The sequence below is a fragment of the Papaver somniferum genome, unplaced genomic scaffold, assembly GCF_003573695.1.
Source record: "Papaver somniferum cultivar HN1 unplaced genomic scaffold, ASM357369v1 unplaced-scaffold_145, whole genome shotgun sequence".
In the NCBI taxonomy this organism is placed as follows: domain Eukaryota; kingdom Viridiplantae; phylum Streptophyta; class Magnoliopsida; order Ranunculales; family Papaveraceae; genus Papaver; species Papaver somniferum.
In genome coordinates, this window is record NW_020623822.1 from 52,720 (window position 1) to 72,875 (window position 20,156).

At 37.6% G+C, this 20,156-nt stretch overlaps 1 protein-coding gene across 1 annotated transcript; it reads right to left on the reverse strand.

The window, feature by feature from the left end:
- Positions 1 to 8,784: 8,784 nt before the first annotated feature.
- On the reverse strand, positions 8,785 to 10,373 carry LOC113335400. Its single transcript, XM_026581462.1, has 4 exons — positions 10,154 to 10,373; positions 9,691 to 10,074; positions 9,187 to 9,450; positions 8,785 to 9,110 (listed from the first exon to the last, which is right to left on the reverse strand). Exons 1-4 carry the CDS (start codon positions 10,208 to 10,210, stop codon positions 9,030 to 9,032), a joined length of 786 nt encoding a protein of 261 aa, XP_026437247.1. The 5' UTR covers positions 10,211 to 10,373; the 3' UTR covers positions 8,785 to 9,029.
- Positions 10,374 to 20,156: the final 9,783 nt, after the last annotated feature.

Here is a 20,156-nt window from a genome sequence, read left to right on the forward strand (position 1 = left end):
ATTCTATGGTTTTCTAGAGAGTTAGAGAATACACAATGTAGTTCTTTAAAGTCTTTAGGGATTCCATCCCACCTCTTGGGGTGGAATTTTAGTGAAAAGAAGATCGCCTTGTTTGTTGATGGTGGAAGATCATCGTTGGTGTTGGAAGAGACATCGTTTAGAAGGAGATTATCTCGGTTATGTGAGATAAGTATTATCTTGTTTGGTTAGACATTATTCGGCAATATTGGAGCGTTTTGTTCACGAGAATTATTTTAGGGTTTATGATCAACACAATGTTGTATCACAGTTATTGATTGATTCATCAATCATTAAGTGTGTAATTCTCTATTTAGTGGTTCCATAACAATGAAGAAGTCGTAATCATTTTGGTGGATGTAGGCATATTGCCGAACCACGTTAAGTCTTGTCTGCTTTACTTATTGCTTCTTATGTGTGTTTGGATTGTCTATATTTCATTCTAAGTCGATCCAAAGAATTTAGTGTCTTGTGGGTTAATCTATAAGGATTTCCCTAACAAGTGGTGTGGTTAGTTTGGCTATCTCCCATAACAAGTGGTGCGGTTAGTTTGGCTATCTCCCACAAAAAGTAGTGGGATGGAATCCCTAAAGACTTTAAAGAACTACATTGTGTATTCTCTAACTCTCTAGAAAACCATAGAATTCCATAGAGAACTGATTAAATATTTTTCGTAGTAGTAAAAAGGTTGTCGTTCACTCGGACTTGTGAAGATAAGAATTATTTAATAAATAAATTATACACACAAAATATTAACAATGGGCGAGAGGTACTAGGACTAAGGATTTGGCCGAATTCACAATACAAGGTTCATTCATATATTCTTTAACAATAAAATTACGTGGACTCTGATTTTGCCAAATTAGATTTTCAAAACGTTGATTGCAAGTCTTAAGCATGATGTATCAAAACACCTAAGCTAAGAATACATCATCAAATTAAATAACAACCAATTGATTCAAATCATATTTCAATTTTAAATTAATGCAAAAGTCATAAAAAAGAATTAAATGAAATTATCCCAAGTATGAAGTTTGGCCTCCTCCGTCGTCCCAGTGTTGGGTTTTAGCTCATCATCGCAAATATACTCTCAAGATATTTTATTATGGCTCAAAAATGGTTTACAATGGTGAAAAATGGAGAAAATGGTGAAAATCAGGTGTTTGCAACGTTTATAACTGTTGCAAACACCGTTACAAAGAACGATAACAGAAAATTGCAGTAGTCTGCGTAGCTGACTACGACCAACAAAACTGGTCGTTGTCACTGTTTAAGAACGACGGTCTTTGGCCGTCTGTTCTTCATGTTCTTCATCTTCATCAATGGTAGCAGCAGCAACAGAGAAAAATGGTGGATTCTTCCTCTGCAGCGCTCTCCTCTCATCTCCCAACTCTCGACCCTCTTCTAGGACTCCAATGAAACTCTTTTATAGCAAACAGGGCCAAAAAATCTCGCTCATTAATCCCAGAAATCCTCATTACTCGAGAATATTTTTCACGGCCTGTTTAAGAAACAAATCAGATTTTTGATTTCTCCATGCGTTTATTTTCTTCCAGCACACTCCCAGCTTGATTCTTACTCATCTCTGATGTTGTCAACACACTCAGCTACGCCCAAATCAATCAAAAATTCCATAAAATATCGAGAATATCTCACGGGAGAATATTCCTCTCTGTTTTGTTGGGAAACAATATCCAGCCAAATTTGATCGACTAGAACACTTGTAATATCTTTCTATATGTTCCAGGAACATTCCCATAAATTCTCAGCCATTGAATCCCCTTCTAACATCTTCAAAAATCAATTGGCAAATCTGCCAGGGAGAAAAAAAAAATTCCCGCCAAATTTTTCATTCAAATTTTGGGAAGAAAACTGACCTCCTCCTAATCCAGTTTTGGTGTCCCTTTAGCAATTTGGGGCTGAACTAGTAATTCTTGGGTGGAAATAGTAATTTTTCTGGGTTCCTCCGAATGTTTTTGGGACGTTTCCGGTGCATTTCTGGGTGCCTCCGGTACATTTATGGGGTGCCTTTAGTAATTTTTTCTGGGGTGTAAAACACTACTTTTTGAGCCCAGTTCGCCGCAAGGGATTATTTCTCTAAAAATTCCTACAAAGACATAAAATAACAAAATAAATACCAGATCGAGCACTAACAATACATACAATTGAGACATATTAGACATATAAATGTGTCTATCAAATACCCCCAAACTTATTATTTGCTAGTCCTCGAGCAAATCTAATCTAGAAAATAAAATGACTACACTTAGCACGTGCAGCAAGCCGTTAAACCACTAGGTGGCCCTAGTGGCGGAGTGTTGTCTCCGGAGGGTTTACCAGAGGTGTACCCACAAAACCTTTACTCCAGACCCTAGCTATCCATGCAGAACCTTGGAAGGCACTAAAACTATAGGAGGAAGTACCCTGATGCGAAATTCCAATTGTTGTACATGAGTTTGCACTCAAGCATACTAAAATTTATATAAAGTGACAGATCTCTACTCAGATAGTTTCTGGACATCATAAACCGGAGTCAACCAATCACATGGATAGATTAAGAAGATGGATGTAGAGAAAAATATGTATGATGTTGACTAAGGTGAACCTATCCTAATGTACTGAGATATTGGTCTGGACTAATATCAACACACTGGCATATACAAGGGAACCAGTGGTCGATAATCCTAACTCTAGGTCAACTCAGACGGCATATACAAGGGTACCAATGGTCGACTTTATTGTATTTATTCCGGTTGGTCTGGTGGTCTGGCCTCTTTTTTTTTATCTCAGTCACTCTATTTCACCCTAGAAATGGTAAAAATAAAACAAAAAGAAGTGATCAGGATTCTTTCGATGTTTCCATCACGAGGATATGGCGAAACTACCATGTTTTTTTTTCTAACACCTGAGCTCTGTGCTTTTATGAATAGACTCTTCTAGATGTTTCCATCTAATCAAATTGGTTCCTCAACTCCTATAACCAAGATGTTCCCATCCACTTAGATTGGTCAGTGCCGACCTTAATAAGCATAAATTTCTAGGCTCTGGAGTTTAATGCAACTAAAAAGTTTATCTCATACCCTCAAACTTAAATCTGACATTGTCCTGAATGTTCTAAAGATGAAATTAAAAGCATGAACAAGGAGAAACTATTACCACTTGAAGGAAAAGAAATAAGGAAAGAAATTACCGTGTCGCATGAATATTGGGTTACCTCCCAAGAAGTGCTAAGTTTAAAGTCTTCATCCAGACATTGGAAAAGATTAGTCACCTCGTAGAATCATAAAGCAGTAGTCGGAATAACTGCGGGTCATCTGGAGCAAAAAGTGACAACCACAAGAAGAGGAAATTGCAACATACCAAGAATATACCGAACATACCCTTGTTTAAGAAAACTACATCTAGCTGTGGTTCAGGTTCAGGTTTTATAACTGGGTCTAGATAAAAGGTTTTCATCGGCTGGACTTCCTCAAAGGCAGGATCCTGAAGGTCGGGTTGTAGAGTCTGGAAATACTCAACTAAGAATTTAGAAGCACATAAAAGTAACCTAAATAACTGGGGATCCTTAAAGTCAATCAAATTTGACTTACACAACTGACCATAATCAGAGTGGTGGTCTTCCTTAAACAAATGTGTCGACCCTAATCTCCTAAAGTAATTAGGTTTAGTCTCAAAACTCAATAACCGACACAACTCATAAGTTCCCACACTTGGAAGGAGAGTTTTTGGTGGGAAAAAAAGTCAATCTTGGTATCATAGCCTGGGTTAACCACATCAACCAGAGGATGGGTCTCTAACAACTGAGTTTTTTTTATGGACATCATGAGGTTCGGGAAACCTAGTATGAAGATAATCTTGAAAGATGGTTGAGGCATGGATATCAAGTCCTATGTGAGGGGACTTTCTAAGAGTTAAAGTTACGACACTAGGAAAGTGATAATCACCCCCAAACTTAAAGTTTTCAGTGTCTCTAGATAGACTAGTCTCAATCTCCCTAATTTCTAGATCATCAGATTCTTGGAAATGGTCAATTTATTCTTCTAAGTTATTATCTGGTAGTGCATCTTTACTCATTTCTACGGGTCTATCTTCTTCGTCTAAGATTATTGTTTCCAAGTCGCTAGACTCTAAAACAACATTTTCAGAATAAACCCGTTCCTCTAAACCACCATCATATAAAGGATTATAAGAGAAAGTTTCTAGTAAAGGCTCATTAACTAAGCTGTTAATCATAGTTACTTCCTCCGATCCACTAATAAGTTCATCAAATAATGGATTGTCCAATACTCTGTAGGCTAAAGGATCATGAACTACATCGTCTAAAACGGTGGTATCCCTAATCAAATCCTCTTCCTTTTTAATAGGTGAATAATCATAAAAATTATTTGGATTTGAACTAGAAATAATATAATCATTATAAAGCTCAATTGGATTAATGGATTCCTGATCACTATGCCTACATATTTCAGATTCTTCATTACTGCTATCCTCATCATCATAATAGTACGAAGATGATTGAACCTTATCTAAATAAGTAGTGTTTTTTATTCTAACCTCGTCCTCTAAATTAGGCCTATATTCACTATTGACATCAAGGGTAAAATTGGAAACACTATTTTGGAAATTTAGATCTTTTAGAGAAGTTCTATTCTGGGTCTCTAACAAAAGCTTTTGGGACGACTCACATGAATTCCTGACATAATCTAGGAAATCAGGTAAAGAAAGTTTACTCATTGCATTATTTTCGTCCATAACTAAGTTATTCATTTCTACGAACTTACGTGATGTCTCAGCTAACTTACGTGTCGACTCAAGTAAAGAGGAATTATCAGAATTTTGCTCGTATGATTGATGGTTGTGAGGATAATGATTGGGCTCACCATGGTATGAATCATAACCTTGAAAAGGTTGGCGTTCCCAACTACTATTCCCATCATGGTCATAAAACTGATGATGTCCATATTCAAATTCAGGTCGATACTTATTGTATTGGCTTCTATCATACCAGTTCGACATTCTTAATTGCAAGGGAATTCTACACAATCACAAACAAGGCCGACTCGACTTCACCAAAGCAAACCTAAATATTTCTAGCAAACAAAAAGCATGATGGCTCCACTTAGATTGTTTTTAGACTAGCTTCTATCTCTCGAAGGGGAATTCGTTACAGTTTGAGCAAACCCCTCTGGATCAATCCAAGCTAATGTGAGATGAAACTGAGGCGAGGGAAGCTCAATGGAGCTTTGATACCCAAGGCCTCACCAGCGTTACTAGGCGGCTTGTTTCAACTCCCAGAAGTTATCATGAACTTTGAAATTGCTTAAAAAGTGACCAATATTCTTCGAAATTTTTTCCTAACAAGCTCGATACCTTATAGGTCTCTTTCTAATCAGATTTTAAAGCTTGGGTTCGCGTTTGATTTTGTTCTCCTAAAGCGGGCAAGAAGGGAGCGGTGATGAAATCCGAACCCTTATCTTGTTTAGGTCAGGCCTTGCCCTTTACTAGGAAAATAAAGACAGTCTGGTTCGTCCTCAAACAATTAGCACCTTAAGGAGTACAGTAACTTGCTTGCAGGGGATTCGCGAGTGTTTCGATTGGACTTACCTCCCGTACCAGACGGGGGATGAACCGCTGTAGTCGACTCGGGCCACTGACTCCGGTGTCAGTGTGCGAACCCGAGGGGCCGAGGCGATATCGTAATCGCTGTCCTTCCCTGCAAATAATTTAATAATATTTTTTTTATATAACCCTTCCGTAGGGTTTTAAAAATAAAGCCCAATGTTCAAAAAAATGTCCAAAAATAAAAGATTACAAAAATAAAAACCTTAATTAAAGTTTCTAAAAAAAATAAAAATAAATAATAGTAAAAATAAAAATATCTAAAAATAAAATAAAATAATAAATAATAAAAAAAAGTCCTTCGTCTTCTTTCCGTTCTTTTTGCTTTACGCTCTAGCTCCTAGTCTTTATGAAATCGCCAAAGACAACTTTTTTTTTTCTTTTCGATCCAAGCCTCAAAACCTGTATCACATAGACAAATACCCAAAGAACGTAAAAAAGAACAAAGAAAAATAAATCTAAAAAAAATTCTACCTAAACACAAATCCCCGGCAACGGCGCCAAAATGATTGAATATTTTTCGTAGTAGTAAAAGGGTTGTCGTTCACTCGGACTTGTGAAGATAAGAATTATTTAATAAATAAATTATATACACAAAATATTAACAATGGGAGAGAGGTACTAGGACTAAGGATTTGGCCGAATTCACAATAGAAGGTTCATTCATATACTCTTTAACAATAAAATTACGTGGACTCTGATTTTGCCAAAGTAGATTTTCAAAATATTGATTGTAAGTCCTAAGCATGATGTATCAAAACACCTAAGCTAAGCATACATCATCAAATTAAATAACAACCAATTAATTCAAATCATATTTCAATTTTAAATTAATGCAAAAGTCATAAAAAAGAATTAAATGAAATTACCCCAAGTATGAAGTTTGGCCTCCTCCATCGTCCCAGTGTTGGGTTTTAGCTCATCATCGCAAACATACTCTCAAGATATTTTATTATGGCTCAAAAATGGTTTACAATGGTGAAAAATGGAGAAAATGGTGAAAATCGGGTGTTTGCAACGTTTATAACTGTTGCAAACACCGTCACAAAGAACGATAACAGAAAATTGTAGTAGTCTGCGTAGCTGACTACGACCCACAAAACTGGTCGTTGTCACTGGTTAAGAACGACGGTCTTTGGCCGTCTGTTCTTCATGTTCTTCATCTTCATCAATGGCAGCAGCAGCAACAGAGAAAAATGGTGGATTCTTCCTCTGCAGCGCTCTCCTCTCTTCTCCCAACTCTCGACCCTCTTCTAGGACTCCAAAACTCTTTTATAGCAAACAGGGCCAAAAAATCTCGCTCATTAATCCTAGAAATCCTCATTACTCAAGAATATTTTTCACGACCTGTTTAAGAAACAAATCAGATTTTTTATTTCTCCATCCGTTTATTTTCTTCCAGCACACTCCCAGCTTGATTCTTACTCATCTCTGATGTTGTCAACACACTCAGCTACGCCCAAATCAATCAAAAATTCCATAAAATATCGAGAATATCTCACGGGAGAATATTCCTCTCTGTTTTGTTGGGAAACAATATCCAGCCGAATTTGATCGACTAGAACACTTGTAATATCTTTCTATATGTCCCAGGAACATTCCCATAAATTCTCAGCCATTTAATCCCCTTCTAACATCTTCAAAAATTAATTGGCAAATCTTCCAGGGAGAAAAAATATTTTCCAGCCAAATTTTTCATTCAAATTTTGGGAAGAAAACTGACTTCCCCCTAATCCAGTTTTGGTGTCCCTTTAGCAATTTGGGGCTGAAATAGTAATTCTTGGGTGGAAATAGTAATTTTTCTGGGTTCCTCCGGGATATTTCTGGGACGTTTCCGGTGCATTTCTGGGTGCCTCCGGTACATTTCTGGGGTGCCTTTAGTATTTTTCTCTGGGGTGTAAAACACTACTTTTTGAGCCCATTTCGCCGCAAGGGATTATTTCTCTAAAAATTCCTACAAAGACATAAAATAAAAGAATAAATACCAGATCGAGCACTAACAATACATACAATTGAGACATATTAGACACATAAATGTGTCTATCAAGAACTCCATTGGATTCCATGTCTAAACACATTGCCTAGACCTCCTTATATATGAGTCACAAACTTGATTCCCAAGTATTAGTCTTCTTTGAAAAGGAAACTCTAACCAACTAGGAAACCTATTGTTGTTTTAGGTAACCTATCTAAATATGGAAATCAACCTAAACTAGGAAACCTTGTGTTTCTCTACACTAAGGATTTCTAGTATGTTCCGGAATTTTCTGGAACCTTCAAAAACACCGACAATAATCTAACAGTCTCCACCTTGTCGATGTTTCAACAGTTTCTTAAGTTTCAACCTTGTGTAATACGCCTTGAAAAAATCTGCATTCTCCTCTTCCAATTTCTGCCATACTTTCAACCAAGATGAATAGACAACTAACAGACCACTATTATTATTACTCGAAGGTGTTACACGCGGGATAGGATTCTTAGTAGTATCATAGAGAAATACATATAACTTACCTAAAGCTGTAAATGTGGGCTCAATATTTGCTTGATTCAAGAGTGTCTTTACAACTTCATCCTTATTCATATATAACTGCAGACAGTGTTCTATCAAATTCTGGACCTGCAACAACAAAAATACACCCGATTTGTCATCCGAGTAGGAATATAAATAAAGTTACTTTGTTATTTGATCCGTTTCTTGTGGTAGGAAATAAATTATGCTATGTGATTATATGCAGGCTGCAAAAGCAGCGAAGTAGCTTCCTGCTGATGATGAGAAGCCAATCCCCAAAAGCTACATAACCAGAGCATCCACAGAAGAGATAGAAGAAAGTGGTGATGAATACTGTGATCATAGATGCCTTCTTCATGGATTTATTTTCCGCAGGCGGGGACTTCAGTGTATCCTAAATTTTTAATTATTTTGGTACAACAAGTATTATCTTGTTTATGTTTAGCAATATTAAAGTTTAATTGATAAAATGTAGAATTGCTATGAGCAAGATATTGAAACATCACTTGTATCTCAACAAGAATTTTATCCTTCAAATTTCTTTTTAAATGGAAGTAATGTATTCAAGAATTTTATCATTCAAATTTACGGACTTGTCTTGCATATCTAAAACTAATGATGCAACCTGCAGCGGAAAAGCATATATAATTTAGATGAACACATATCACCGTGAGGTTTCCATAGAAAAAACAAAAATGGATGAAATCCACCTGAAATCCACAGTCGTAGAATTGACTGCATCGACTAATGTCTTGGTTTTCCACCCTGGAAAAATCCAAGATCTTGTAGAGGGTATCCCCAACAATACTAGACATCAATAGAGGACCAGTCATACGACTTCCAAGGACCTTTGACGAATACTCGATCAACGCCTTCTTGGGATTTACACTGTTTGAACCATCACCAAATGTAAACCATGAGGATCCCAGTCCTGGATCCCTCTATGGACCATATCTTTTATCACCTATAAATACCAAAGAAGGCAATGATTTTCAATAATCCGGAAAGAAAATACAACATTAAATAGTGGAAAACCAAACCTTCGGTAACCAATAACTGTGATCCAATAAAGGTTTTTCAGGACTTGACAATCTCCTCGCCCTGTTTTTGGGACCGCCACTGCCTCCACCAGAACTGCGAGGCTTCTTCTTAAGCTTTACACCACGTCTTCCTGAATTCCTAGAAGTGTTGCCATATTTTAAAGGAGTAGATTTTGGTGATATAAGTTCATCTTTTCGTCTTTCCCGGTTCAGCACAATAGCCCTGAGGTTGGGTTCATTACTAGTAAAATCATCATCCAACTTCTGTAATTTCAGAGAGACAAAGTTTCAAAATCAGTGCAAAAGAAAGAAACAATGACAAGCTGAGTTTGAGAAGAATAGTAATGAATACATAGAAAAGAATCAGGAAGTTTATACTAGAAAGCAAAAGCATAAAAACCTAATAAAGGTATAGACACAACATTTTGTTCAAAGAGAATACATCACACTCTTTGTCCAACAATAAGGGTTAAAGATTAAGAGGTATAGACATAACATTCTTACCTTGTTAATGTCTTGAATATCTACTTTAGCACCATCAATAAACTGACTAACACTGGTATACACAAGTTGCAAGTGGAATGCAGGATGCCCCTTAGAGGCGAGAACCCCAACAATATCAATTTTGCAATCGTTGCTCTTTCGCTCCCCAACATTCTGCAAGATGGCAAATTTTATTCCTCCACGTGCAAGTTCATCAGAAATTTGTTCACTCTCATTATCTTCAGCATAACCTCTTTTAAGAAGCACTTCTCTAAATCTCATTTTGACATCATCCATTAGCCTGTCAATCCCGACTGATGATGTTTCAGTAATCAAACCTAAAAAACTAACTTTTAGGGTTGGCTTCCCATCATCAGCAGGAAGCCACTTTGCTAATTTTGCAGCCTGCATATAATAACATAACATAATTAAAATACTACACCACAAAAAATTGAGCAAATACCAAAGTAAGAAAATAACTCACATCAAAGCATGGATCATAAAATGCTTTTTGATCCGCTTCCCCGACATATTCAACCATCCTACTTGTTCATCAATCAGATGATGCCTGCAAAAATAAACACGAGTCCCAGCATTTCCATATATACGATAACTAAACAACGGAAAAGATACTAACCTAAGAGAAGCTAATTGAGTTGCGGCATGTCTGAATCCGCCGTCCTCGTCCACAAGAACCAACTCGGTTTTACCCACATTCGTCATCTTACCAACATTCATCAGCCATCCTTGCTCTGTCAAATCATCCAAAACTCCAGGGACATGGATGTTGTAGACACTAGAACCCTGGTTAAAAACCAGTAAAAAGAACATATATCAGCTCCTTTACAAACAAATATCTTGTAAGATGAAATTACACTTATTATACAAGCTGACGTAAACAACAGAAAATATGAATCAGATACCACATACTAAAAAAGATTGAACAAAAAGGAATAGAAAACAGATTACTTAACGATGGATGAAAACAGATTCGCTTATAAATAAAAACATGCAAGGCTATAACCTTAATGATTAAACAATTAATAAACATCATCAACTTACAGTAACACATGCAACTAGAGAATGCAAAACAAAAGGGAAAAAAACAGGCATTCAGCAACATACCACTACTGGCAAAGGGTCAATCTTCAAATACCGATGAAGATCTTCAAGATCTTTGCTGCTAATGATTCTGAGCCAAAACAGATGTTCGAGGTATTTCTGACCCCCGCGCTTAAGTAACATCAGAAAGAAAAGAAAGTTAATATTAAATAGTAAACAAACATATAACAGCATATAGGGAGTTTGAAGCTATTAACTTGTATATCAAGCATTGATTGTTTGGCCCTCTCGGCGAAGGTAGAATCTTGTGACCAAGTATATGCTAGGTTCATAGAGAGTTTCTGAAAACGAAAGGTTCCATATACATATATTAGGAAAGCTACGTGAAATCCTTTTTCTTCAAAACTTTATAAAATAACTTATGCTTACGTTTAGATCTGCAGTGGTCCACCTCCCAGCCACTTCCTCATTCAAATTTACGGACTTGTCTTGCATATCTAAGACTAATGATGCAGCCTGCAGAGAAAAAGCATATATAAGTTAAAAGAACACATATCACTCATAGAAAAAACAAAAAAAGGATGAAGTCCACCTGGAATCCACAGTCGTAGAATTGACTGCATCGATTAATGTCTTGGTTTTCCACCCTGGAGAAATCCAAGATCATGGAGAGGGTACCCCCAACAATACTAGACATCAGTAGAGGACCAGTCATACGACTTCTAAGGATCTTTGACGAATAATCGATCAACACTTTCTTGGGATTTACACTGTTTGAACCATCACCCAAATGTAAACCATGAGGATCCCAGTCCTGGATCCCTCTATGGACCATATCTTTTATCACCTATAAATACCAAAGAAGACAGTGATTTTTAATAATCCGGAAAGAAAATGCAACATTAAACAGACACTTAGTGGAAAACCAAACCTTCGATAACCAATGACTGTGATCCAGCAAAGGTTTTTCAGGACTTGACAATCTCCTCGACCTGTTTATGGGACCGCCACTGCCACCACCAGAACTGCGAGGCTTCTTCTTATGCTTTACACCACGGCTTCCAGAAGTGTTTCCATCTTTCAAAAGAGTAGATTTTGGTGATATAAGCTCATCTTTTCGGCTCTCCTCATCCAGATTCAGGAATTTGAGAGTGAAAAATTTCAATATCAGATGACAAGCAGAGTTTGAGAATAACAATAATGACTAAACCATAAATCAGGTACTTTATACTAGAAATCAAAAGCATAAAACCCTAACATAGTCCTCATGGGACCCATACACTTTCCAAAGATGCAAGTCCAAGATCTTCATGTAGAGAAGATCAGGGCAATCTCTAATAAACCACTGAGTTGCTCAGCACTTGCCAACAAACACAAGGTTCAAACATGTGCACACAATGTAGATATTGATCCTACTAGACTCACCCTGACCTAAGTAAGTAGCTGGGACACTTGGGGACTCAATTAGAGAAATAAACAAAGCATACAATTGTTATGCTACATAGACACATTGTATGAAATAATAATAAACCCTAGATGAGTTTATCATATGAAGAACCAAGGATCAATAAGAGTTAACAACATTAGCAACTAATTATATCCAATGTTCACGTATAATTGAAGGCACGCAATTTGGTCAACTCAAATAAGTGTTTAAAAGCATCCACCTGTAAAAGCATCCACCTATAACTGGAAATGGTTATGAGGGGGTAATGTACATCCCCTGGTTATGTTCTCTGATTAGTATCAATCGTTCAGTAAAAAACACAGATAATAGTACAGGTCCACGGGTATTTCAAATATGTGGAAATCCAGAAATATCTACTGTATTAGTTGAAATAGTTCATGATTTAATCCTACTCCAGTGTCTTAAACCAGACCAGAAACAGTACTACTAAAGGTTCATTATAACTTACATGTTGCACATTACTAAAGTTGCAATAGAGGACAACAACCTCAAGAACAAAATCACAGAGGATGGTAGGTGCAAGCTCCAAACACGCTTGCTTGTGATGAGTGCCAAATATTGTATATATTTGTCCCTTTTTATTAGCATTTAACTCATCTTTTGTGCATTAATTCTACATTTTATCCCATATTCTGTATTTTCATTGTTTTCAAGAATAAATATTTTTATTAATTAGTTTTGCATTTTTAGGTAATAAATAAAGTTCAGATGAATTGCGAAGCGAAAAGAGCAGAAAAGTGGTGGAAAGCCGGGAGGAATTACGCAAGGAAGCCGCGAAGAATGTTGTGCACAATACCAAAAGGCTATAAATGGGCTTAACAAGGAAGAATTGTTCTCAAAGAAGATATGGGCTTGGCATACCCAAGTCCCAAAACCCTTACCCAAACCCATTTCCAATATCCATACCCGTCTCCATTGTTAGCCGTCAGATTGGATCACATCTGAATCCAATGGTCGCAGCATAGCCATTACATCAAAGTCTGAAGCTCTTGTCTAACACTACAGCACCGAACTCCATCTTGAGCCGTCAATATCGTTGTATCAGGCATCCGACGATCGCTACCAGACTCTTCACTTGTAGCCGTTAGATCAATCTATCATTTCTGCACCCGACGGCTCAGCTTCGCGAATCATCGAGACTTGATACAACCGCTCAACACCCTAGTACCAAACACCCTATACCCAAACCAAACACACCTTACTCAAACCCATCGAGCCATCTCCTCCACCATCCCTCTGCAACACCCATTCCTCCCTGCCATCGCCACCACCTCTACCACCTACCATCATCACTCCACAACTACCCTAATACTATTTCCCATCATTCCCCTAAATTTCTAACCAGCTATTCTTTAGATTTCTTCCCTAATTTCTCTCTGAAAACCTAGGTAAGAAATCACTAGAATAGGTGATTTAGAAAAGCAATTGGAAGGCATGGATAGGAGAAGGAGAGTCAGAGGAATCATGGGTCAAAGGCTATGGAGCTAATCAGTAGAGTATGGGTAAGAATCACCAAACCCTAATTTTACTGATTTTGGGGATTTTTTGTATAAACCCTAATTTTTTGGGGAAATGATTTGTAACTATAAATAGAATGTTTGGGTGTGTGTTGGGATCATGCTGGACTAGACAGTGTCACCCAAGAGGACTGGACTAGCCAGTGCCTCAAGGGTTAGTGTTTATTTCAACTGTCTTGGTTTGGGTTAGTGCTTATTTCAATTGTTTTGTGATTTTTAATGTAATTCCATGTTAGTTAAATTCTAGTTATTTTCAGTTCATGTTCATTGTTTTATTTCATGTTTCAGTTCATCTTTGTTGCTTATTTCAGTTTATGTGTTTTGTGCAATGTTATGTTGAGATGAGACCATGAAGTCTTATGCAATTTCCTTGTGTCTTGATTGTTTCTTATGTGATTTGATGATTAGGAGAGTTGGGAGCATCTAGGCTTTAGGCTTTGTGTGGAGATTGATCCTTTAATTAGCCAACTAACACTAAGTTATTGGAGAACTCTAGCTGTTATCCCAATTAGTCCACCAATATGAATCCTGGGACAAATGTGAGCTGGTACTTGCATCCCTGCCTAAAACCAAGGGAGCAAGAACAATATTCCTTGTGCATTAGCTGAGAATTAATGGTAGAGTCAAGACTTTAGCATACCCTTTGTTGTACTATCTTTAGCTTCACTATCACTGCCCTTGGCTTAATGCCTTGGTATATCTTTCTTTGTTACATTGTGTTTGCCTCTATTACTTATTACTCATTGTCACTGCTTCACTGCCTTGTAAATATCCCTGCTTCACTGCCTTGTATATATGCACTGTCACTATCCTGTAAATATATTCACTGTTTTTTTGTTTTACTACCACCAACATCTGTCACTACTTTGCCTTCACTGTTTAGCTTCACTTCTTTGGCCTAGTGCCACTGTCACTTTTAGCTCAGTACACTGCTTTGGTTTGAATTTAGATAATTAGCTAGTAAACTTCATCACATCACTCCTTGTCCCTGTGGAATGACCCTGACTTGCACACATTTACTACATTTGACCCTGTGCACTTGCAGGTATAACAAGTAAGCCTCATACCATATTCACATATTTTCCAACACCATTCATGGCCTACCATCTTGACAGCCGCATGAAATCTTTGCAAATGCAGAGAGATCAAATGCCACTTGAAGCAAGAGCTGAACCACTATATATTTATTTAGTATCACTTGTCTATGCTTGGAGAAGACATAACATTCTTAGTCCAGCACCAAGGGTTAAAGGTCTAGAGGTATATACATAACATTCTTACTCTGTTTATGTCTTGAATATATACTTTCGCACTATCAATAAATCGACTAATAGTGGGATAGACAAGTTGCAAGTGGAATTGGTAGGCCTTTTGGAGGGTTTGAAAAATATATGAAAATGTGAAAAGTGACCTACATGTTTAACCTGCAAGTGCACAGGGTCAAATTTTAGTAGTTGTGCAAATCAGGGTCATTCCACAGGGACTGGGTGATGTTATTGAAGTTTCCTAGCTATGCATGAAGTGGCTAAGGCATTGAGATAAAGGTGACAGGACAGTGGCACTAAGCCAAGAAAGGGCAGTGAATGAGGAAAAGGCTGTAATAATGGGGCAATGATGGTGGCAGTAGAACAAAGAAAAAGGTGACAATGCATATATACAATGGCAGTGACAATGGTATATACATTGGCGTGGAAGCAACAATATACAAGGCAGGGTAGCAACAATATTTACAAGGCAGTGAATATTTACAAAGAAACAATGAATCACAGTGGCATATACAATGGCAGTGAGATAGTGAAGCAGTGACAAAGCAAAGACAATGGCCAAGGGCCAAGGGCAGTGACATGGCAACTAAAGATACAGACACAAGAACAATGAAACAGCTAATACTAAGTTTTGAATCCACCTATAGACCTCATGCCAAGCTTCTTGAATTTCTATGTTTCTTGTCCCTTTGGTATTAGGAAGTGATGACAAATTCTAGTTTGTCATTTGTCCCAGGGATCAAACCAAGTTACTAAAGAGGATAACAGCCTAGAGTTCTCCCCCCTAACACTGTTTGGCTAATTAAAGGGACAAATCAATGTGAGTGAAAGCCTAGGTGCTCCTAATTTGTGTAAGCATTGTGCACTACAAGCTTACAAAGATTATTCATTAAGTTGTGGCCTAAGGTTAAGGTTTCATCTCAGTGACAAACACATATGACTAACACAAGAACTAAAACAATTGACAAAAACAACAAGAATTGAAACAAAACATGAACTGGAACTAACATGAAACAAGAACTGGAATTTAAACATGAATTGAAGCAGGATAAATATTTGAATTGAAACATTAAATTAGACTGAAAACAACATTGAACTGAGAATTATTTGAATTGAAACTAACCCTTGAGACACTGGCTATTCCAGTGCTCTTGGGTGAAGCTGGCTAGTCCAGACTTGTCTCAAACACACACATACCACTCCTATTTATAGTTACACACACTTTCCCAAAAAATTAGGGTTCCTCAAGAAAATCCCCAAAATCAGTTAACCTAGGGTTTGGTAATTCTCACCTCAATTGATGAAATTACTCCCAAATAATGTTGACCCATGCCTTCTCTGACCTTCCTGCTCCTCTCCATGCTTTGAATTAATCTATAGTCTCACCTATTTGACTGATTTCTCACCTAGGGTTTTCAGTGGTGAGAAATTAGTGAAATAGAGGGCTAGAGAGAGGGATAATGGATAGGTAGGTGATATAGGTGTCTGTGATAGTGGTATGGTGGTGGAAGATGTGGAGGTGATGGCTGCAAATGGTCGGGGAAGGTGGTGGCAGGGAGCAGTTGCAGAGGGATGGGGGTGAAGTTGATGGAGAAGAAGGAAAGGTGCGTTTGGTTGATGGGTATAGGTATTAGGTGCTCGTGTGTTAGTTGGGACATCATGTTTTGATGAACAGCAAAGATGAGCCGTGGGATGTGGAGTTGTTAGATCAATCTGACGGCGAGATGAAGTGGGGCTTGTAGCGACCGTTGGATTGTATAATACAAAGAAATTAACGGCGCAAGATGGAGTTAGGTGCCGTAGTGTGAGTCCGACGTATCGAAATATGATGCACATCGATGAAGCGACCGTTGGATGCATCTGTGGATCCAATCTGACGGCTACAGGAGAATGGGCTTTGAGTTTGAGATTTGGCTTGGGAGATAAGTTGGGCTTGGGATAATTCTGAGCCCAATTCTTCTTTAAGAACAATTTCTTCCTTGTTAAGCCCATTGCTAGCCTTTGAGTCTTGTGCACAACATTCTTCGCGGCTTCCTTGCGTAATTCCTCCCGGCTTTCCACTACTTTTCTGCTCTTTTACGCTCCGCAATTCATCTAACTTTATTTATTACCTAAAAATGAAAAATTAGTTAATAAAAATATTTATTCTTGAAAACAATGAAAATACAGAATATGGGATAAAATGTAGAATTAATGCGCAAAAGATGAGTTAAATGCCAATAAAAAGGGACAAATATATACAATATTTGGCACTCATCAAATACCCCCAAACCTGAATTTTACTTGTCCTCAAGTAAAACAAAACTAAGGAAATCCAAACTATACCACTGTCGCTGGTTTCTCGAATGCATTTAGCGTATGCACTAAGCCTTTTAAACTACTAAGTGTCCCTAGTGGACGAGTTGAAGTCTCGTGAGGGTTTGCTTAGAACATACCCACAAAGTTCTAGGACAAAATATAAGCTCAGATTCCATGAAACGTGACATGTGCAAGACAGTTTAAGCTCACAACAAAAAATGGATATGTCAATCTAGGTGTCAAAGGCACAATCCTAGCACTGATAACAAAAAAAGACATGTGATAAGAGTGTAAAGTGTATCTACACATGTTAAGAATGATCAGAAGTTATGACTGGCAATCGCTAAGAGATGGTTTTTAGGCTAAGAACTGAATTCAAAGCCAAACTAGCTGTCCGGCTTTACGAGAATTTTGAATGTTCACCCAAGAGTTGGTGATATTTCAGTTTACTCGCGTTATACATCGATGGATGCACCCTCCTTGCTTATTACAAGACTATTTACACAAAAAGATGACTCTTATTTACATAGACTACTCTCTTTTATTTTTAGACAAGAGAGAAACATAACTTGAAAATAAATACTTGATATTTTTGTATTTTTCTGATTTTTTTGAATTTTTTTTTTAATCTGTGTGAACAACAATTTACATCACACTAACAATTTTGATGAATAGAAATTAAAATTTACATGACACTTTGCAAGAGGTAGCCCTTTTCGATGCACCCGGTCAAATTCAATGGTTGCTTTTCTTAATGTATCCTCCAACTTCGATCCCAGCCAACCAAAGAACAAGCTAGTCAAGTCTCACTCAATATTCTAGATGATTGGCAGTCTACTTAACCGATCACACACCTACCCGAGGCTAAACATGTATTGGTAGATCGTGCGCGTGAAAATTTCTTATCAACATGTGAATTGTGCTAGAATCAGGGGTGCCTTATCATCTAGACTAAAAATCCTACGTTAACATATATGCACAGGAATCAACATCTCAAGGTAAATGAGCTCGATTTTTATGATTTTTCAATTTTTCAATTTTTTTGGAATTTTTAAATTTTCTCAAAAAGAGGGAGTTCTTGTTTTCAATTATGGCATATTATCATGGTATCTACTCTATACCCCCAAACCTAAACTAAACATTGTCCTCAATGTTTCAAAAGATAGATAAAATTAAACTATAACATATGAAGAGGATCATGCTGAGTAGAGAAAAAGGAAAGAGAATACCCGATTTCGGCGAAAGCAAGATTTAGAACTCCGTTATTTAGGGCAAGAATCCAACATATGTCAGCCGAGATCATATTGGATTAGCAAAATATGTAAAAAAGAAACAATTTTTTTTTTTAAACTTATATTTTTATTTTTTATTTTTTTATTTTTTTTATTTTTTTTTAACATTTAAATTTTACTGGATTATATACAAAAACTTTTGGTTTTGTCAGGAGACATTTTGAAAAATTTGGTTTTGTCGGGAGACATTTGGTTTTTGTGGGAAATGAAGAACATTTGGTTTTGTGGGAAACATTTGGAGAACTTTTGGTTTTTATGAGTTTCGAAAAGAAAAATTTGGTTTTAAAAATGGGATTTTTGATTTTAGAATGGGCTCAGAAATCTTTGGTTTTGAGTGAGTTTCAAAAGTTTGAACTTTGGGGGTTTTGGCAAAGCCCACTATTGATTAGAAATTTTGGCTGGGACAAGCCCAGTAAACGGATGCAAATCAGTTTTTGAAGCCCACTTAGGCTTGGAAATGTTTTCAAATTTTCAAAGTTCGTCAAGCCCACAGTCAGAACAGGCCCAGAACAGTTTGGTGTTGGGCTAACAGATTTAGCCAAAAGTTTAGGCCTATCTGGGTTTGAATAAGTTTTACCAGTTTGGGTCAAGCCCAGAATTCCTGTGAGAGTCCTATTTTGAGTTAAGAAGCCCAGTTCCAGATTTTGAAATTTTAACTTCTTTTTAGCCCAGTTGGTTAAGGCCTGTTTAGTTTTAAAACTTTGGTTTGGGCAAAGCCCAGAATCAGAAATTATTACAAGCCCACAGAAAGTTTTGGGTTTAGGCTTACACTAAAAGGGAAAAACCCAGTTGGGTATTTCAGTTGCAAAGCCCAGTTGGGCTTGGTTCTTTTTTCAGCAGCTTTTTGTTGTAGCCCAGTTGGGCTTTGAGGCAGCCTTGGCAGCTTCAGTGCAGCAGGTCCAGTCTCAGTGCATATGCAGCCTTCAGGAAGCAGCAGCAGGAGGTTCAGCAGTGCAGCAGCAGTGCAGCATCTGAAGCAGCAGCAGGGAGTAGCAGCTGTGCAGCAGCAGCTGGAGCAAGAGGTTAGCAGCAGCAACTGGAGCAAGAGTGGCAGCAGACCTGAAGGGAGAAGTAACAGCAGCTGCAGGTGCAGTAGGAGCAGACCTGCAGATGCAAGGTCTCCAGCAGCAGCAGGTGCAGTAGGTTAGCAACACAGGAGCATACGCAACGATGCAGGCTAAAATGCAATGAACACAATGCAGCAATGATATGTAATGCAATACAGAAAGACAACCAAGAAACTTCAAAAATGCACAGCCAAGTGCCCGGCAGCGGCGCCAAAAACTTGGTAGGCCTTTTGGAGGGTTTGGAAAATATATGAAAATGTGAAAAGTGACCTACATGTTTAACCTGCAAGTGCAAATGGTCAAATTGTAGTAATTGTAGGAAAGGGGTTTGTCCACAGGGACTGGGTGATATTATTGAAGTTTCCTAGCTATGCATGAAGTGGCTAAGGAATTGAGCTAAAGGTGACAGGACAGTGGCACTAGGCCAAGACAGGGAAGTGAATGAGGAAAAGGATGTAATAATGGGGCAATGATGGTGGCAGTAGAACAAAGAAAAAGGTGACAGTGCATATATACAA

What these genes read in the sequence shown, in the direction of transcription:
- LOC113335400 (XM_026581462.1), bottom strand. Translation starts at nt 10,210, where the DNA reads ATGGTTGAATATGTCGGGGAAGCGGATCAAAAAGCATTTTATGATCCA. An exon ending in TTTATGATCCATGCTTTGAT is followed by an intron (nt 10,075 to 10,153) that starts GTGAGTTATTTT and finishes TATTATATGCAG; the next exon opens with GCTGCAAAATTAGCAAAGTG. An exon ending in ACAGTTATTGGTTACCGAAG is followed by an intron (nt 9,111 to 9,186) that starts GTTTGGTTTTCC and finishes TGGTATTTATAG; the next exon opens with GTGATAAAAGATATGGTCCA.